Genomic DNA, 23,114 nt, shown 5'->3' with positions numbered 1-23,114 from the left:
GTTACAACAAGCAGTGATTTGATTGATTTAAAAGATGAGTAAGATTATGCAATGTTAAAATATTACATAAAGCTGCAAGTGAAGGATAAATACTAAGCATGTTTAAAGCAAGGATCAGTCAGAAGTATATGCAATCACAGACATACATATATATATATATATATATATATATATATATATATATATATATCATATATATGAAAGAGAGAGAGCTAAAGAAGAAAAATATGCTTAGTTACAACACCATGAAAGACTCCCTCCCTTTTTTTAGTAGTTAATGTGGTACTATATAAAATCTGATGGTCCAGTTAAATTTTGTGTGATTCACCTAAAAAAAATCAATAAGGAAAAAAATCTTCAGTAAAATCTCCCTACAGTAAAATATCTTTGTCTAAGACAATGTTCAAAACTTAATATTTTGATGAAAATTAATTGAATGAAATAATAGATTAATAAATGATGATTCCTTGCTGGGATCAAACCTAAGACCAGCTGATCTGTTTTTAACAGCATGGCTACACAGTGCTATGGACTCAATTTATAATCCTGATTTATGAGCACTTTCCATGGACTAATTAAGTTTTGATAATAGTTCTATATAACTGAAAATTTTTAGGAAAGTTAAAAAAGAAGAATAGAGAACAAACCTTGAAGCTTAGGAATCATAAAACTCACTGCAAGTGATTTATTACTTGCAGGTAGGATATCAAATTTATGAAATAGGAGTGTGGGTCTCTTCCCAATTCAAAGGCTAAGGAGAAATCGGGTTAGACTAACAGTACAAAGTAGGTCATTCTTACAATTAGTCATTTTAAGATATATTATCTTATAATTTATGCTAATCTAATGTAATATCATATTAATGTAATATCCATATAAATAATTCCTGCGAATGTAATCAATTTCCATAGTGCAGAAAATGCACCACATTCTTGTGGATTGCATATGTTAAGCAACCTTGTGTCATAAATTTATATTTTCCAGGAATTTTTGTCAAATCCTGGGCACTAATAAAGAAGTTTTAGACCGGGTGTTTTTATTTTTCCAAAGTGTTAATATTATTTTACATAGTTTTTAAGTGTTAAATTTTTTTTTACATTAGTTTTATGTTTTTGTGTTTAAAATTGTAATTTGTTTTTTAATTTTGTCTTTGTTTGTAATATTTTAGTTTTTTAATTTTTTTTTAATTTCTACATTACGGTTTTATTTTATATTAATTTTTGTTGTTTTATTAGATTTTAGAATGTTTTTATTTCATTTTTTTTTTCCGGGTGATAACATAAAAATGTTTTTTGCAAAAAAAATTTCACAATTGTGTAGTGGTTGTACTTTATTACAGTCAAAACAAAATTTTTCAAATGTTAAAAATATTCAGAAACTTTAGCAATTTCTATTCAGTTTTAGAGAAAAAATATAAAATAGGTATGTGTATAATTAATGAGTCTGTTTCTGAAGGTCAGTGAATCACATTTAAACTAGTTTAGCCATCATAAGGTCTGCACACCTCTTGAAATCATTGACATCTGTAATAGTTTTCTACTTGCTATTTCCATCAAAATTTGATTGTAGCTATTTCTTTTCTATCATTTGTTAATTTTAGCCTTGTAACATCATTTCTCTCTCCTCATTCTTTAAATTCTTCCTACTCTCTTCTCTCAGCAATTGATGTAAGTTATTGACATACTTAATCTTGTTGAGTTTTTTTAGTAACCTAAAAATACAAGTATGATATGCTTGACATTCATACATTCTTAGAGCGTAATATATCTTGAAATTATATTTACTTTATCAGTTGTCAGCAGTTTTTACTAACAGAAAACAGCACTTATTGAAATATTATTTATCCTCACCCTGTAAAGTAGGTGTAGAATGCACATGTTTCTTATCTGAACTCTAAAAAAGCATATTTAAAACAGAATTTCCATAGTATCTAATAAGAACTTTTATTTACAGGTCAATGGAACAGTACAAGTATCGATACAACTGCTCAGACCATCTGACAAAGCCACCAGTGAGGCTCTGCCGTTCCTTTTAACGCCAATTGATGCAGGTAGGCCGGCATTCTGGTCATTAAGAAGAGGGAAAAAAGCTGACTATAGGGCATTTGCAAGTATTTTACAAACAGATATTAAACCTTTGACCAGAAGTGAAAAAATGAAGCCAGCAGTTATAACTTTAGAATCTGTTGGTGAAGAATCTCCAACAACTGAAGATGCGAATAATAATCACCAGGGGCTAGAAGAAGCCAAAATCCCTGATGATTGGCCCAAAATAGATGATGCTTATACAGTTTTGAAAAAGAATAAAGAGTCTTTGCAGTTGCAACCTGCTAATGATAAAGATATTCTTGAATTACCAGATGATATTAAGAAAATTGAGGAAGGAAAACTTGATGAAATGATGGGAATAACAGAACAAATGGAGGAAGATTTTAATGATTTGTTGAATCAAGTAAATGATTTAGATTCGATTTGTGCAAGTGATATCAATATTGAAAATGATTGTGGTATATACACCAGTTTACAAATGGCTATGAAAAATCCTTGTGATTTCATGGAATTTCAAGGTCAAGTGAGTGGTTATGAGGATGTCATACCACCAAGACCAACTACATCTAAACCATTAATACCTGCTCATGAAAATATCCCTATAAATTCTGATCTTGAAACTATTAATCAGTTGACTAAAGATGAAGTGCTTCCTCCTTTACCACCAAAACGAGCTAAGAAAAGTCCAGCTCCCTCTAAAACACTTCCTCCAGTACCAGAAGGGAAATCAAAATTTAATCTTTTCTCAAAATTGTTTTCTTCTAATAAACGTAACAAAAATAAATCTCATGAAGGTAGCATTTCTTCTATGGGTAGTAGGAAGTCTTTACTCATTGATGATTCAAAACCAATTGAAAATTTTGATGATGATGATGATGATAATGGTAATAAAATTGTTATGACAGAAGCAGAACATTATGCTTTATACACGTCATTAGCCCCTCATGCAACTGCATCTGAATTTGATGAGATGTCATTTTATTACAGTCCAGTTGAAGGGCACACTAATAGTACAGATGTGCATGTTAAATAATATGTTTATTTCTTATTATTGACTACACAGCTAATTTTTATCAACATATAAAAATGTATTTTTACATTTTTTTAACATTCTTCTCTTGTTTTATTGTAGATTCCAGTTTAATATTTTTTTTATTGCAATAAATTTATTTCATTAACAGGTTTTTATTTTGAAAGTAAATTTCTGTTTGTTATTTCAATTGGAAAATGGTTTTTGAGTGATAAATTTCTAATTTTTCATATCTTTTGGAGAATTTTTTGCTATTACTTCTGTTACTTACAAGTTAATTTATTAATTATTAATCATAAGTACATTTTTAGAAATTATTAAAATTTTTTGTTTGCGTATTGTTCGTGTTGGTATTATATTTTTGTTTCAATTAATTTTATACATGATTTATAATTCTAGTCATGTATTGAGTTTTATTCTAGTCAAAATATTTTTTAGATCATAAGTTATATGAAGCAATATGAATAATTTTTGTTAACTAACATATGAGTTTATTTTCTTTTTCAGTATTTATAGTGTGATTTTTCTTTATTAATTATTATGTTGATTTTTTTGTGTATTAATATTTTTTGTTTATTGATTAATTACTGTTTTTATTATTTTAAGTAAGATCTTGTTGATATTTTAATGGCTTAAACAGCTATTTAATTTTCTTCCAAAGAGATCAAAAGGAAGAGAAAAAAAGGATCATATTCCTCAAACAATCAAGATATGCCAGTAAAGAGCCCCATAAACACACAGGACATGTTTAAGCATTTAGAAGAAACTAATCATTATTTAAGTAAGTAAAGTATCCTTAATGTATAAATCTTTGGTGGTGATGGGGCTTTTATTTATTACATATGTTATAAGCACATTTTGGTATATTTTTATAAAGTATTATTGTCATTATACTTTTAAATTTTATAAAATAATGTAATTAAATGTTGTTATTTAATGTTTGACTGTTATAATGTAAGATGCTTATTATTTTGACATTTTCAATATGAAGCTTTTTTGAAAAGAAATTGAAATTTCCCCAATGCTGATATATATATATATATATATATATATATATATATATATATATATATTTATTTATTTATTTATTTATTTATTTATTTATTAGACTATTACACATTAGATGTTCTTATGTTTTACAAAATGTCGATCTTTTTCATACTGAAGACTTGTAAACACATTGAATGAATGGCATCTATTGTAAAGTTGATGTCAGCTTGAAAGTCATCATTATAATAAATAGTTATTGAAAAAACTGGTTTAATCCATTTATAACAATCAGAATCATGAATTTGAGCACTTTTTTATGTATCTTCCACATATTTCTTATTTTTGAAAAGAATTATAAATTTATGTCTGTCACATTCTTTTAAATATCTCTTCTATATCACATTGTATATTTAAAAGATATAAGAGTAATTTAACCCCCCCCCCCAAAAAAAAATAATTATCTAGAAACTTTACTGGAACTAATGTTGCTAGGTGCTGTAATTTTCCAGATTACTGTAAATTTAATTTTCTTAATTATGAAACAGGATCGGGAAATTTATTTCTTTTTAATTTGTTGAATTTATATTTTTTTTAAGCACAGTTTATTAACATAATTTAGTTTAGTAATAAGTAAAACTGTTAATAAACTAAGTTAATAGTTTGCTATTCGCTTGGGTTTTTGTAATTTAGTATGATAATATCAAGGCAACATGAAAAAACTATGTTAAGAATTCTTTTTTGTAACAGTGATCTTTTTTAATTGGGTGGTAGTTAAATTAATATTATATTTATCTGTTTATTTAGATATAAGAAAAAGTGAAATTTGGTAGCTTTTATTTACTTGTTATTTGTTACTGTAACACATTTTGTTATATATAATTACCTGCTGCTTGTTATGTATTATTGTTTTTATTCTATTGTTACCTTTTTATTGTACTGTTATTTACATTTTTATTCTTAAGATTATATTGTAATATAATAAATTGTGAAATCTTAAAAATGCTAATTAAATGTTATCAAAATACTAGCCAAGATAATAGTTAAAATGAGACTTTTTGAAAAAATTTGTGAATGAAAACTTCTCATTTACTTTTATACTTTTTCAAAGCAATGTAGTATAGCAATGAAGTATATGTAGCCCCTTGTGGACCTTTTGACAGAAATGTATTTTCTGTTAATAAATATTGTAATTTCAATCAAGAAATTTCTTAAATTGTGGTATTAGTAATGAATAAATTAACTCTAAGGAAACGAATATCATATTATACACTAAAATTTGGTCAAAGGTGAAGAATAATAAAATATTGCTTGTAGAGTTGATTTAAATATTATGTAATTTTTTTATATTAAAGATTAGAACTTAGCTTTTTTTTATTTGAAAAACTGAATTTTATTTTTTAAGAATTTTTGTGGGCTCTTGAACAGTATTTTGAAAAGTTCAATTAGTGAAAGATTTTTATAATAGATTAGTTTTTGAAGCCTTTTTGCAGATGTTTAGTTAGTCACTTGATATTAATTGACAATTATAATAATAATTTAAGGTTTATACTTTTCTTAATAATTGATTCAATTTTTTCATTTAATTGAAAAAATGTAATTATTATTTTAATTTACATAATATGCAATTATATTACATAATGCCTTCATGTATTAGCTGAGTTAACAATTATTGGATTAAATATTTAGTCTATTTTATATCAGTTGTTTTTAAAGTAATAACTGTTTAATCACACTACAGTCACATTAAGTAACCTCATGTTCCTCATGTAACCTCATGTTGTGCACTAAAGTTTCAGTGGAAACATCTTGCAAAATTTATATACTCTAATATTTGCATTTTCCAATGTACTCATCTCGTTAAGTTAATTTTGATTAAGGTTTAAGCCTAGAGCTTAAATTTTCATGAATAATTTTCCCCAAGAACTGTTTAGAAATACTAATAAAACTGAATCTTAGATTTCTGATAATAACTCAGTTTATATTATTTCATTTGCATGCTTATTTAAAAATCTGTGATTACAGGCAATTACTTGGAATGTTCTTATTGCATACTCGTTCCATTTAAAAATATGAAATTCATCCTATTTCCATTTTATATTCAACAGTTAGTTTTAATTGTCTTCTTAATTTCGAAATGATATCTTATTTTTAAATGGTAAGTGACAGACTGTCATGATTAATGAACTGAGTAAATGAATTAAATTTTTGTCTTACATTTTGATGACAATTTTGCCATATGTGTGATTGTAATTGACATAGTAGTCTATTATGGCCTACAAGAGAAATTGCATTAAAAACCGATCTTGCATATTGATAACACACAGAACATATTTTTATATAGAGGAAACTTTTTTTATTTTTAGAAAAAAAACATATTGATGATCTGTGTTAAAAATTACAATTTCTTTTATAATATAGTAGATTCCGCTTATTAAAATCACTTTTATATATAACAAAAGTGAGTCAATATAAGTGAGTGATTCAATTAAGCATCGAAGGTCATTTTCCTGTACGCTTACAAACACCAGCTAATTTTATATAAAAAGGTTGTAAAACATAATGTTTCCAGTTTAATGACTATATGTATTAGGTACAATATTTATATAGTTACATTATTTAGATAGATATCATGATACAGTAAAACAAACTAATATAATATTGAAAAACAAAAAGAAAAAGATAGTAAAAATGGGGAATACTGTAAAATGTAAATTTATAAAAACATTTTATTCAATAAATTAAGAAAAAACACATCTGCAACTTACAGACTAAACAAATTTCAGTTGACTAAACAAATTACTTACTTTGAAGTCAATTTTGTTTATTCCAAGGCATCATTTTCCACTTTATAAAAATCATGGAACTGTGTTCTGGTCTTCCTCCGTGTAATTCCAAATTTTTCCATAGAACTGATAGCACATTGTTAATTTTTTTAACGGTGGTGCTTGCAGCCATACTTCCTCTGCCCTTACAATCTCATCCTCTTTCAGCCTTTCATTCATAATTTCTGTTTCATCATCAGTAACAGGAATGTCCTCATCAATAAAGATCCACTGATTAATTTCATCTTCCACATCTTCGATTGAACTTATCACTACAAAGTAATCAGATTCAATAAAACTAGCTTTTCTGAAGTAGTTTTGAATGGTTTCAGTTTTTAATTCATTCCAAGCTTTGCATAACATATGAGTAGCATCTGTAAGTGTAATCATTTTGCTATATCATTCAGTCTTCTCACATCTGCTTCATCTATCACTTGAGTTATCATCCTCCTTATATTTTTTCTGTATAAAACTTTCAGAGTTTTTACAATTATCTGATCTAAGGAGTGTATTAAAGCAGTTGTATTTTTTTAGCCAGCTAAAAATAAATTCTACACTTCAACTTGCTAATGTATGAGCTATTCAGTTGTGTAAAATTAAAGCTACTTTTATTTTCTGACTGATTAATTTTTCATTCCATTTAATCAAGAACTGAGAAAACAAATCAGAGGCCATCCTCACATTTTTGTTTGAATTGTAGTTTACAGGAAAGGAAACACCATGGAAACATTTTGATTTGCCTGTAACTAGGAGTTCTTTATCGCTTCCACTCATGTAGCAAGCAAGGAGAACTGTTACGCTGTCTTTCTGCTTTTTACCATCCAAGTTGTCAGTTTTTTAAAACGTAATGAAAAATCAGGAAGTACTCTGAAACACAACCCTTGTTCATTACAGTTGCAGATATCATCATGTTTGAAGTTTTTTAAAATCCCAGGAATACATTTCTTACTCTTGTCATATACAGCAGGTTGATCAGTATCCAATTTTTCACTGAATGATTTCTTGTAAACAGTATTGTTTCTGTCTTTCCAATGAGAGAGCCAACCATCTGTTGGTTTGAAAAATTATCAAATTTTTCTGCAAATTGTTTGCCTTTTACCATTCAGACTTCCACGACTGATTGCCACATTTAATGTTCTTGCCTGAGTAAACCACTTTAATGAAGCATGTTCAACACTTTCATCCTTACAATCATATTTCCTCTTTCTGTTCACATTCTCATTTAGGGTGACTTCAGTCTTCAATTCTTGGCTGCCTTTAATGATACAAGAAAGTGAAGTCTGGAAAAGTCCCAGTGTTGTTGCAGCTTCTCACTGATTACATTTAGTTAGTTGATCATATTTTTTTAAAACTTCTCATTTTTCACATAACTTTAAACCCCTACATTTACAATTTACATGACTTCAAAATTCACAAAAATGGTACAATATGACCCATTTCATAGGAGTAATCAAACTGTAAATACAGGTACTAAAGTAAAGTTAAACCATAAACAACATAATGCATTGCAATAAACTTAAATAGTTCATTTTGCGTTATAACAAATACATTATGGACAAATATGCAAATTCTGCTGTCCAGTACTGGAATGATGTATTTAATGTGTTTTCTAGTACAGGACAGCAGAATTGGTGTATTCATCCGTAATGAGTTTTAACATTTTCAAAAAAGGAAACAATCTTAACAAACTAGCAGGTCATCATAAATAAGTATGTTTTAATGTAATTGAAGAATTTTATAACAACTGAAGAGCAGTATCCTGCAAAAATCAATTTTTTGAATTCAATTTAAATAAATCGATTAGAATTAAAAGTTTAACATTCTATTTACTGTGTTTGGTGGTTTGTTTTTAATATATATATATATATATATATATATATTATAGAGAAATTTATTAAAATGTCTTATGAATGTAGAATTAATTTTATGATTGTCTGAGAGATATCTCTCCAAATGTCTTGTATTTTGGAATATCAGTCCAGTTAAAATCATTATACTTTTTTTTTGTTTATTTGTTAATATTATTTATTTATCGTTTATTTGTTGTGTTTTACTAGAACAGTAATTTAAATATTGTTTGTTAAAAAAATTATTATTGATGAATTTTTTGTAATACTAATAAATTATTACTAAATACTTTTTGTATTAAAGTTTACTATTATTAATATTAAGTCTTATTCATTTAGTTATTGTTTTGTTAACCAATTTTACTTCATAAGCCCATTTACTGAAGTAACATATTTATGAAGTAACATGAATTTTGCATAGGTGAATTTTTTATTTAATTTTTTTTTACTGACCCAGAATGGTTCTTAGTTCTGACAAAAAAAAAACCTGATTTTTTTTATAATAAAGGTCATATTTGAATTTTTTTGTTATTTGAAAAATAAAAACAAGGAAATCCATTAAAGTTGGAAAATGTGACAACCCATCTTCTTATTGAGTTTTATTTCTATTTATGTTGACTGAAATTAATATTAGGTTCCTAATCAGTACATAGTTAAAAATTAATCCATATTTCTGATTATATTTATAAGCTAAATTTCAGTAATTTATGGTAACTAGCATTATTCTCAATTTGTGTTGTAATCTACCTTTATCAATTTTATTTACATCTCTTCAAAAAAGTGTGTGTGTGTGTGTGTGTGTGTGTTCCTTCATTTTGCTTTATCTGAAGATTGGTTGGCAATAAGTTTTCTCTAAATACCTTTAATATTTCATATGACTGTCCCTCTGTCTACTCTAATCTGTATCAATAACTACAAACTCAGTCTCTCTTTTACTCTCCAGTATACCCACTTCAAAATAACCTTCCATAGATTGGTGGAGTTGACTACATCTGCCAACAAATTAAGTACAACTTATACATTAATTACAAATATTGAAAAGTTCTCTATTTAAAAGAGTAGCTTAGTTTATTTTGATTTGAATACATAATTAATTATCTTTTTAAGTGAGACTTGGTGGCGACAGAATGTTGCTTCTATACTTTTTAATATAACCTGTAATATTAATAAACAACTTGGTAAATTAAATTTTAGCAAAAGAATATAATTATTTACTTTATTAACATTAAGTTTAGTCATTTAACTGCTATTTTTCATTACTCCTGTTTGACACTCACAAATATTTCTGCTTTTTTAAAAGGATTTTTTATATAAAAGTAAATTAGTTATGAGATATGATTCGGTTATAGAGACAGTAAACCAATAGTTTCTAATTTCATAAAATATAAGAAACCTGTTCTGAAGAAGCAGTTCTGTTATCTGTATTAATAATTAATTTTAACATCATATAACTCGCATCTAAGTTTGGTAAAACATGTAAAATTTTGAGTAAAAATAAAAATTAAATCTTATACATAATAAAATAAAATTTAATTATTTTGATGTAAAAAGAGGGAGGGTATTTTAAAGTACAAATCACCTGATTCATGTAAATTACTTGTCTTAGAATAAGAGTGTATGCCCGACTAGTAGTAGTCATACTCAAAAGCTTTTTTATAACAGACTATTTAAGACTGCCTAGCTTAGCTAGGTGATTTACTAGCTAGTACCGCTACCTCAATGCAGTTTGCAACATTGCTACTCTTCTTTTCTCAGATTTTAAGCTACCTCGGTGGAGTTATTACTATTCGGGTGAAAATTAAAAATTTCTGATTAGAAGAATTTAAAGAAGAGATTTTTATTTTTTTTCATACACTAATGTTAAAAGAAAGGTATGTTACAATTAATATTTAGGTTGTGTGATCATTTTAATTTTGTTTTAATACAGTTTTTAGTTTTATACTTACTGATTTATTTAAAAATCACATTCATCTTTATACCTTTTATTTATTTAAAAATTATAATACAGTGTATTAATATTATGTTTTTATTATATTTTTATTTGCTTTTTTTTTGTAGATTTTGGTCAATATTATTTACATGTACTTTGTTTTTGTACTTAAGGTTTTTTTTAGTTTTATTCATTTTTATTTTGTTTTAAATACTGTTTATTTATATTGTATTTTTACTGATAGCATGAAGTACTGAGTGACTTATTTGTATTTTATTTATAACCTAAGGTTTATGCTTTGAAACTATTTCTGTAGTTAAATTTAGCTTGATGTTTATTTATTCTTGTGTAATTTCTCATACTCATTTAATCTCTCTGCATTTTTCTTTCCTGCTTATTTTTTCCATTATTTTATGTGGATTATTTTTTTTTTTTTTAAATTTCATAATTCACAGTTAATCATTTGTTTTTTCTAATTATAATTGAACTTTACTCACTGTTAATACCTGTAACTGTTACTTGAATATGTGCATGCTCTTTGTTACTGTAATGAAAGTATGATACTTATATGTTAATACAAAATTAATTTCACTGTTCCATTGTCTGCCTGTAGCAAAGAAGGAAAAATCGTGTTTTTCAAAATATTTTCTTACTTCCCACCTAAATGTAATGACTGCAATTTTTTAAATATGCTCCCTATATTATCATATAAATATGCTGCTTTTCTTTTCATTGAATTCATATTATGGATTTGGGTGCTGGAAGTTCTTTCACTTTATTTAGTGTGTGAATTAGTAAATTTATAAGTTCATTTGCACTTGTGCAGATATGGAATAACTTATAAGTTATAACCAAATTTTAAAAATACATTTTAACATAATTTACAAAGATGTATTTTTGATATGTTATACAGATATGATTTTTCTGAATAGAGAACTACAGTGTTCTTTCTAATTTCAATTTCTATAATTTTCAGTATTTTTAATATACATTCATTCTTATGTAGACAATATTTATGATTTTCTATTTCATTGAGCGTTCTTTAAATTGATTTTTACCTAAAAGAAGTAATATAAGTATACAAGCACCACCTTAAAGTAATCATTTATAGTTACCAGTCTTTTTATTTTATAGTAATTTAAAATGTATGTTTGTTTTTTCTGTAGGTATGCAGCCAGGTTCTACAACAATGGATAATGCTCAGCAAATTAAACTTGAACCAAATGGTATATTTTATTATATTTTTTATTAAATATGATTTATAGTTAGTTCAGTCAGATATATCTCCACAGGCCACAAATATTTTTTGATGGTCAATGATATTCCATTAGGAATCAAGCCTCATGTGGCTGTTTAATTTCTGGAGAAAAGCAATTTTTGTTGCACCAGATCTTTAAGATGATCAATGCAAAATCATTGATCAGCTCCAGATGTCAATCATTGATTGACATCCATCCCTCCTACAGGTTTTTGAGAAGGATATGGCATTGATTGCCTGAAAAAGTCTTTAACCTTTCTCTAGGTCTCTGAATAAAATTTTTTGACTTGTAAAACAATTCCTCTATGGGTAGACTACCTTTTCTACAACCATCCTTTTCTCTTTTTCTGTTACCTATTTAGGTAATAGAATAAGCTACCTTATTTATTACGTATTAAGATAATACCAATCTTTCTAATTTCTTCTAAAATACAAAAAAATATTATATGCTATGTTGTCAATAATTTTAACTATTTATATTCCCAGTTTCCGAACTTTTTTCGTATGGAAATATTCAGGGCTTGTTTAATCATATTTTGCTTCTCCAGAAAATCTGTTAATTCATTTACTCTTATCTAATTGCTAAATATTAGCCCTTGCAAATCAAAAAGTCACTCTAGTTCAGTTTACATAAACACATGTATGCATGCATGCATGTTTACCTGTTTGAAAATAGACATTTAGTATTTGCGTGCAGTTTTTATGGTTTTACAAGAATGTTTCCAACAGTTATGAACAATTGCAGTAGATTTATAGCACTCTTACATTTTAATTTTTTCAGATTCTATAAACACTATACAAACTTAAAAGATTGCTCAAAGGTAAGGTATGAAAATTTTGAAAATCCAGTCCAAAATAATTTTATTTCTAGTAATACAATTCTTTTTTATCAAACACAGTTAATTTCCTCATTTTTGGAAGGAAAATATTGTGCAGACTGTGTGCAGATGCGTAGATTAAAATTGTCATCTGTCTATTACATGCTCAGCAAAATCTTTGCTCTATTTTGTATTGTCAAGTCCAGATTTGGTTTCCAAATAATTTAAAATTTACTTACTACAGTACATTACTTTTTTTAATTTTGTCTTTTGTATATCTACCAACATCTGTATGGTGACTGAAAAATACTGATGATGATTGTTGTCCATATTTAAAAATTATGTTTTTAGTGATCAGGTTATGTTGACAATTTATCTCTGAAATGTTTCTATGTTAGTAAAGATCTCAAGAACACTAAACTAATCGCTATCAAATTTAAACAGTAGCTTCATTATGTAATCCAAAGTGCCTTAGGCCATATTAAGATGAAAAATTATTTATTAAAATATGTAAATAATAAATTATCAGTTAACAGTGCTGTACTCCTCATTCAGGCCACTAGGTAGCGAGCTGGTAAATTCTCATGTTTGAGTCGCTTCCAAGATAATCTTAACAGGTCTCATTGAAATTGAAGATTGCATATTGTGAGTGATTCATCATCAACGCCAAACAAAAACTCAGAAGATAAATTGATGAAAATTTATATACCCGTTCTTCTTACAGTCTAATGCACATTAAAAAAGGATTTTTTGAAATTCCAAGTTTAAAGGGGTAAAATACCAATGAAATTTACAATTTTTTGAATTGCTCTGTAACAAATGAAGATGTCAGTTTAATTTTTTGGTGTGTGTAATCTTCATGTGAATATCTAAAAACTGGTTACTAGAATTTTTTTTAAATTCTGAGTTTAAAATGTTATGATGGATTTTGAATTTTTTTGAAGCCCAACTATTTTTTTAATTTCTCTGTGGCAAATGGATAAATCAAACTGTCTTTTAGTGAGTGTAATCTTCATGTGAATAAACCAATTTCTAGATTTTTTAAATTCGACCTTCAAAGGGACTGAAAAAAGGTAAAAAAAATTTTGAATGATTGCGTATTTTCGCAATACAAACTATACTAAATGAGATATTCAGTAGAATATCTGGGTTGCAAAATACTCTTAAGATAAATATCTAAATGCCATTTTTGGGTTTTTTAAATTACAATTTTTTAAGGGGTGTGATGGTATACGGTGCAGTGACAGCCACTGTCACTGCCACCATTACTACATGTGTACTTCTGGTTACTTGACTAAAAATCATAAAATAAAAAAAATTGACTGCAACTGGAAACGCAAGTAAACCACATAGCGCAGGTGAAGCTGCAACAGGAAGCTAGTCATTTCATATTTGTATTACGCCACTGACAAGCACTTAAACTGATTTTTTTTATTTTATTAATATACAATTCAGAGAAAGTTTTCATGTATGAAAGTTAAATTTTGTTCTGATCAGAAATCACTTCTTAATTGTTATTATTTTGTTTATAATATTAAGTTCTCAATGTTTCAGTTAGTAAATGATTTGTAAGAGATTTCTGATTCCATGCTTACACAGTAATTTAATATAATAAGTTTTTTTTTTATTTTAGTGAAGGTTGAATCTCAATATATTATTTTTCTTACAAGTCAGTGTATTGTTACTTCATTTTTATAGAATCTTGGTTACAAATGCCCATGATATTTTCATATGGAATTTTTAGATAATTAAAAATGTATTAAGCATTGTAAGTTTTAATTATTTGAGATGAGATCATTTATCTGAATAAATTCTAGATTCTTCCTCAAAATTATTAATTTTACTTCATTTAATACAAGAGCAATTTTGCTCTTGTATTAAAATTGCAGTAGTGTAACAAAAACTGCTATGCCACAAACTGTATCATACATGTAGTTGGAAAAGCTGTATCAAATATTTAAATTGTCAATAATATAGGCTCCCAGGCAAAGATCTATTACCAGCTTACAGCACCTCACATGCTGAAAGCATATTAGTGGTTATCTTTTATTTAAAAAATGTTAGTGATTCACGGAAACCCAGTGACATTGAAGATTTCTTTCATTCATAAAAGAATCAAAATTAATTGAATAATTTTGGTAACTCAGAAGTAAAAGTAAGAAAAATAAAGATTATGTGGGAAAAGTCAATATTGTATATGTCCCAGCATAACATCAACAAAAAAAGTTAGATCAAAGATGCATAATATATTTGTGTTTACTAAGAATCAATAATGAACAAAAAAAATAATCTTATTCTACATTTGAAATGTTTTCCCCATTTTAGTTATTATATAAACTGTATATATTACTTAATTTAAATAGCCAAATTTTTTCACAAACTTGAAATGTTTGAGACACTTCTGTTGTGGAAACCAAATTACTTTTTGGGATTTTATATGTTGCAGAAGCACTCAGAGCTCCTCTGTTTGACAAAGCCAACACTGATATAATTCTGCTTGCTTGAAGAAAATATCTTGCAATTTTTGTACCTTCATTTGTATTTGGTCTCGTATAAAGTATTTAAATTTATCTAATTTAATTGTTTGTAATTATTTTTTATTTAACCATAAATATTATTTTTTTAAATAATAACCATTATTTATTTTTTATTCAACAGTTTTTGTTAATGTATCGCCCATCTATAATTCACCATCACCATCACCAGGTGATTATGGGGCAACCACATCTGGTTACAACCCTCCTATTTATTCACAACCACCAGGATCAGTACATCCAGTGTACAGTCCTACTATGCATGAAAATATGTATGTATCTCAACCATCATACAGCCCAAACTCACCTATACAACAGGTAAAATATAATATTTTTGGTACATCTATCTTTTAAAAATAATCTTTCCTATGATTTTATATAAAAACTTGTATTAGATGTATCTGTGTGCTTAATTGAAGGTCCAATGCTTGCACAAACCACTATAGCATGCTAATTCATTTTAATTTTCTATCAGTGAATAAAATTATTATTCAAAAGTGTATGTAAATATGCATCCACCATATAGTGCTTCATATCCTTTTCTGTATTGTTATTATTAGACTGATTAAATTAATGTTTCTTTTAAATCTGAAACTTTTACAGATTTGATCTTTAATCAACAGCACTAATAGCATAAAATGTATCAGGATCATCCTTATACCAATCACAAAGAAAATAAATCATACTTTGTGTACACTTTTTTATGACAATATTTCTACATAGTCAGTTTTCTTCATTGTTTACTGTTTTGTTTACATTAACAACCATTTCTACTCTTAAGTACTTCTATAAATCATCTATATAAGTTAAAATGTTGGTCCTGTAGAATAAAAATGATATTTGTTTCTTTTTTTAGATTTCAACTACAGTTCACTTATTTTAAGATGATAGTTATAATACACTTGTGTTTGATCTCTTAGCTTAGATTATGTAGTTCTAGAATAATTTTAAAATAATGCATCACTGATAACAAAAGCAATTATATTTCCAATGAGAATATATGATGCACTGGAAGAGTGATTTTGTTTTAACGATTATAACATCAGAAATTCCATTACGATATATTAAAAGAAAATTAAAATGTTTAGAATTTTTAATTGTCTGAAGAAAATAAAAATTATATTTGGTTTGACTATGATAATAGCCTTCTCAAAGTGTAGTCTTTTATTAAAAGTAAAATTTCTTAAATATTCTCCTCATATTAAGGAAACTTTAATAAAGTTTTTTCTACTACAACAGAAATTATTAAAGGAGACTACTATTTACAATTTAAATACCACCAATTATCCATGTATTTTATCAGTAGTAATAGTAAAATATAAAAATTATAACAACCAGCAATTTTTTTTATAAGATCTCTACTGCTGATATTTTCAAAAAATTAATAAAATTTAAATAATATATACGTATTTAAATTATCTGTAGTTTATTATTTTTTATTATATTCTCTTTATTTATTTTAAAACAAATTCATGTTTGTAGTAAAACTGAATATTTGAATTTAATATGTAATTGATTAAATTAGTAAGATTAAGAAATTAACTGCTAATATTACAAAGTGTTCATATGGTAAATTCTCTTTCTTAAACAAGACCTACTACATTTTTATAACAGTTTTCACATCACTTGCATGGTGCTCAAAAAACAATCCTTTTTTTTTGTACAAATGTTAATGTAAATTGTAAAATATTTATGGAAGATATTACAAAAGTTTTGTTCTAAATTGATACTAAAAATCATTACTCTTACATAAAATCCTTTATGCACTTCAAATTGTAATATTTGGATAAAAAGTGAATGAAACTTCAGCAAAGTGAGGATATATCTTTTTATCCTTTTATCTTTATCAGTTTTTGCTTTGTAATTTTGAAATGTTGATATTTTAAAAATCACATTTTTGTTAGTGCATTCATAGTAATTTAACTGAAGATGATTAGTTAGTACATTTATTTTGCACTGTAGGATTAATATTTATAATTGAGAAAGAAAGATTTAAGTTAATTGCTATGAATTTATTTTATATTTGATCATAAATTTCTGTATATTAATTTACTTTTCTGCTTCATTTTATTTTTTACTAATCACTAATATTATTAAGCATTTTAAAATTTTTAATTTATTCGCTTTAAAATATAGGTTGATGTTCAGATGAATACTCCTGGAATTAATCAGTTATTAGACTCGCATCAGCTGTCAAGAATGTCGCCCCAAGATATTAAGCCAATTAATGATTTAAGTTCTGCACAAGTTCAGATCAGTAGATCACCACAAAGTATTTTACTACCAATGAATGACTTAAGTGGATCTGCAGTACAATTAAACCAAATGTCACCTCAACCGCAGACTCATAATGTAATGCAGAATCAACAGCAGCAACAACAATCACATGTTCAACAACAAGCGAGTGATGAATTAAATACACCAACTGTTAGTGCTACCGGGATAGAGGAACACAGTATACCAGGTGGTAATAACTATAGTGATGATTCACACCCACATATGTCTGATTTTAATTCTGACCTTGCTATTATTTTAGCTGATATGGACACGGGAGCTCTTTCTCAGAATTTATCATCCAGTTTAACATTTGATGATATTAGTAAAGTGTAATAATTGTTTATTAGATAATTATATTACTGTGTAAATTAAGTGTTAAGTTTTTTAGTTTAATGAAATATGCTTGTAAGTTAGATGTATATATTAAAGACATAGGCACACAAATAAAGCAAATAGCTTCTGGTATATGTTAATAAACAGAGATAGGCATTTTTATTATACTGCTACAAATATGAATCACACTATATTGAAATTACACTTTACCAAACAATTAAATTGTTTTACTTTGTAAAATCAATTCAAAATGACATATAGTTAAGCATCTTTGCTACAAGCAGTTTGGATTCAGTTTTCATGATTCTAACTTGGTTGTAATATAAAAAATGTTAAATATTCTAAAGTTTTATCATAAAAATCATTAATTTTCTTTAAAATAAAATAGTGATTTCCTCTAGAATAACAATTTATTATTGCAACTAATAATTATGTTGCCATCTGAGATCATTTTATATTATTTAATAATTTTTTTATTTCTTTATCATTATTGCCCTTCATTCTTATCTTCAATGAATTCACCCTGTGTTCAAACAACAAGTATCACTTTCAGCTTATATATATATATATATATATATATTTTGAAAATTCAAATAATTTATTAACAATATATATAATTTTATTTTTTTTAAGTCGATTTTAAGTATCATATTCCTCTGTACTATTATACAAATATAAATAAATAACTTTATCCACCAAATACAGAATAAAATTAAATTAGGTAAGATGACACTTATATCATTATATATACGCAAGAGTACTTTCAAGATTTTCTCACATCTTCAGTTGATTACAAAATAAAATTTTGACAAGTACAATAAAACAAAATTTGTTATATCCAAAGTTTTAACAATTTTTTTTTTAATATATATATATATATATATATATATACTGGTTCTACACTTAGTAAAGATGTAGTACTGACTTTGACACCACTCTGATGCATCCATATAGCCTTCATCTTAAGATGTGCATGTATGTAATGAACTGGCCTTGTGCACTGCAGACATGTGTAAGATCTTAAGGTCTCTCTTTCATAAACAACACATTTTTCAGCCTCTTGATGTGTACTTCTATTTTTTGAAGGTTTCCCAAATTGTACTTTCTCCTTCTTGATCAGAAATAATTTCACTTACAGTTAATTTCATTTTGTTAGTGACATCTTTTTCAATGATTTCATTAATTAGATCTCCATGGTCCTCTTCAGACTTAAGGGCACAAATTTTTTCACTGAATGCAACTGAAGTTTGAGTTGCTACCAAGTAACACTATAAAAGGAGTCTGCTGAATATCTTAATGAAAAAATGTTTTTTTTTGTAAACTGGACAAATTTTAAACCATTTGGATGTTTGTTATCATTCATTCATGCAATGAATTATTTTAATTGGACCTTAAACAGAGTCTTGGCTTTCACTATGACCATTATTGTTACGTCGCACATCTAAACAAACCTATTTGATATAACTTCTTATAAACTCACTTCCATCATCAGGCTGGCGAATAAATAGCTGATGAACCAGATAATATTTCTAGGAAATATATGCTACTTCCTCACCTGTCTTAGATTTCAATGCTCTAAGCTGCACAAATTTTGACAAGTGATCTTGATAGACTACAATAAATTTGATCTCCCCATTATTTTTTGACTGGCTATCATGAAGTCAATTTGTCCTCTCGAGTTAAGCTCAGATAAAACAGACTTTAAAATCAGTTCTTTTTTTTTTTTTGAGGACACTATGTCTGACTTGGCACTAATGTAAAGAAGTAAATAATAAAAACACTTCAAACATTACATCTTTGTATCACATCCGAATTTCTTTTAATGTACAAGTTCTTCCTCTAGGGAATTAATGGTTTCAGATAGTTTCATCATTTTGTATAAAATGTTGAATTTCAGATTCACCTGAATTCAAAGGCGAAGTCAATTTGAGGAGTCTCCTGCATAAAGTGCAGTGAAGTGTTACACTGTATGGTAACACTTCAACCTCATAATCTTAGAGCTTTTTTTCTCTGGTTTTACCTTTTACAGCAATATGACAATTTTGCATTATGTTACTTTGATTAGAAAACCACAAAAAATCACAAGAAATATTTTATTATTTTCTTGATTAATTTCTGTTATTACAAAATACGTATGTGAACATAACATATTACACAGCGTGGTACATTCTCCCCTTAAAACAATTGGTTTTTGTTACGCAGATAGATGCACATTGCACTCAACCTTTATTTCCAGCATATACAGGGACACCCTCCTAATTACAAGATACACTACACTGAAAGCCGATAAGAGAAATTAAATTTCCATCATCCACTATTATAAAGCAATGAATACCAGAAATCACACACAGCCTATTACCAATAATCATCACATTTCCAATTTCACAGTAGCATATGGTTAATTCTGTATTAAAGATACCACAAAAAGAAATCAACCAAATTCTGAAATGTGAAATAGCATATCTGATCTGCTCTGTCTCTGAAAAGTGTCCAATAATATTATCTGGCTTCTGTTAGTAATATATGAATGGAAAACTCATAATTTGTAATTGTTAATATATTATGAGGAAACCTTTTTCAAGATAAGATTCATTGTAACTGTTATCCAGAAGTGCTGTGAAATTCAGGATTATCATAATGTTATTCACATCCTTAATAATAACTTTCATAATATACTTAAATGCATTTTTTGTCAATTTCTCTGAACAAAAGTCAAAGTGATTATCAGATCATATAGCAATAGTTTAAACAGTATAGTATCTTATAATTTATTTATATCAGACTTCTTATGTCTGAATATGTAGTATATTTTTAATGTATTAAATATAGATGAGGTGGTTAGAAGAATATTTATTGCTAATTTATTTTTTAATGTTATTCACCATATTATCACATAAGCTGAAGCTTAAGCATGAAAATGCGTTATGAATTTGACACATAATGTAATACAGAGATTATTGTTTTAGTGATTAAAATGCAGTCATTTTGTAGATTATTTAAGATAAGTGTAAGATTAGTGATTATTCTTTTTCACATTACAGCTTATTCTTACCTGTTTGTTTTTATTAATTTTATTTTATAAGTGTTTTTATTTTATAATTAAAATGTTTGTGCCATTTAATTCATTAATAATATAATGTTTCATATCAAATATTTTAAATTAGTATAATTTTTTATCATCATCCTTATTTTCTATCATTTTTTGTTTTAAAAATTAACTGATTGAATGTTAAGTATTTTCAGTTCCATCACCTAAAATAATAATAAATTATTTAATACAATTCTTGTTTTTTATTAGTGTAGTATGTCTTTTTTCCTATTTTTTATTGTTGAAATCTCATGAATGAGGTAAATACCACAACAATATAAACATAAAATTCTTGTTAGCTTATTATAAATTGATGTAAGGTTTTAAAATTACTCTGCAATGAATGATGAAGGTAATCTGGTATATTCACAATACATTTATTTTGAAAAGCAGGATCATTCTTTTCTACTGCAAACTTCCAGTATACATTTTTTCTGATTATTTTTTTGTAAAAAAATATTTTTGTGTATATTTTTACATGGCAGTTGCATTTCTTTAAAAGTATTTTCAGCAATATTTACAGTATATAAGGAGTATATAATTTTATATTTTATCTGTGAAAGAAAAAGGTTTTCTTAAATTTTGAATATATACATGTACATGTGGTTATTTATAACCATTCAATAGGCCAAAAAATATTCTGATATGGGATGGATACATATACTAAGAATTTTGTAGCGGCAAACATGTTATACTTAATTGGGCTTGTATGGTAAATAAGAATGATTTCAATGTATGATTTAATGTGTTTACTCTTTAGCATAGTATTAGAGATCAAGGTTCACAAGGTTCATTGCCCATCATAATGTATGTGAAAAATTCATTTCTTTCCTTTGATATCTGTTCATAAACTTAACATGGCACCCATATGCTGTGCTCTATATTTGTAGGTAAGAACCCAGTTTTACAAATTTGTCAAAAAAATATGTAAATGTTATTTATGATTAAATGATTTAATAAAATCATATAGTTTTTTTTTTAATGTATATTATGGCAATATTAAGTATATTTATAAATTATATGGTTGTGAATTAATAAACATGTAAGTAAATAAATAAATATATTGTTAATCAAGCTTTAAGCTTTGGTAAATTTTGTTATTACATATATTATGTACATAATTAAATTTTTTAGATAGATGTTTATGAAAATTAGTTACTTTGATTAAAATTTTATTTTTTAGTTGATTTTGTTTTTATGTTTAAGTTACTGTTTTATTTTTTTAGTTTACTGTAAGACTAGAATTTATTTTTAGACTTTTGTAATTATGTGAAGTTACTTAAATCAGTTGTTATTTATAGTTTTTTCTTATTGAATTACTGTTAAATATTAGTAATATAAACAATAGTTTTATATATTTTTATTATATTTTATATGTTTTACTACTGTTATGTATATAAGTATTATGAGTAAATGATATTTTTGTCATTTATTCCATGACATATAAAGAATATATGAGAGAGATTTGGTTATGACAGTTATCTGTTTTGATTCATAAAAGTATTGTTACTAATTAGCATCACAATTTCTTTTGAAAATTTTATTTGCCATTCTTTTAGTGAAATTAGACATATTATTTAAAACTGAATAGCATGTTGTCACTTTTATTATTATATGATAATGTTGAATTTGTTTTAATTTTCCATTCAATGGAGAGTTTGTTAAAAAAATTTGTTTTATTATTAAATTATCCAATTTTAAGAGAAAAGTAATTGTTTATTTTGTTTTTTTTATATTTATGCTAACCTAATATTTCAAAACCATCTTTACTCAGTGGCAAATTAGTTACAGTAGATGCCACTTATTAGAATCATTTTTGTATATAACAAAGGTGAGTCAATAAAGTGGCTGATTCAATTAAGCATTGAAGGTCATTTTCCTGTACGCTTACAAACATAACCTAATTTTACTTAAAAAGGTTTTAAATTATAATATACTTTACACAGTTTAATGACTATATGTATTAGATACAGATGTGATTCTCAATATTTTTGGCTCCATGATCCCCAAAAAGTAAAAAAATATAATGAATATTTTGCGACCTCCAGCCCCAACCTAATGAAACCTAGTTAAAACTATTTAGCTGCCTTGGTAGCGTCGGGTTTGAACATGCATGTATGAAATATGCAAACATGAACA

General features: G+C 26.4%; 1 protein-coding gene across 2 annotated transcripts in view; it reads left to right on the top strand.

Annotated features, from left to right (window-relative positions):
* LOC142325996 (putative transcription factor p65 homolog) overlaps positions 1-22,681 on the top strand; it is a 41,608-nt gene extending 18,927 nt beyond the window's left edge. Inside the window, exons 8-12 of one of the 2 annotated variants that reach the window (XM_075368040.1) lie at positions 1,954-2,050; positions 3,740-3,859; positions 11,834-11,893; positions 15,402-15,595; positions 17,414-22,681. In XM_075368040.1, coding sequence (XP_075224155.1) covers positions 1,954-2,050; positions 3,740-3,859; positions 11,834-11,893; positions 15,402-15,595; positions 17,414-17,887 — 945 coding nt within the window. In that variant the 3' untranslated portion in view covers positions 17,888-22,681. Of the gene's footprint in view, positions 1-1,953; positions 4,100-11,833; positions 11,894-15,401; positions 15,596-17,413 lie in introns of those variants that run through there. The other variant, XM_075368039.1, reaches the window with a different exon arrangement.
* The last annotated feature ends 433 nt before the right edge of the window (positions 22,682-23,114 follow it).

The sequence above is a fragment of the Lycorma delicatula genome, chromosome 6 (assembly GCF_047948215.1).
Source record: "Lycorma delicatula isolate Av1 chromosome 6, ASM4794821v1, whole genome shotgun sequence".
NCBI classification, from domain to species: Eukaryota; Metazoa; Arthropoda; class Insecta; order Hemiptera; family Fulgoridae; genus Lycorma; species Lycorma delicatula.
Note: the sequence above shows the minus strand (reverse complement) of the source record. Positions and strands in the feature narration are given on the sequence as shown.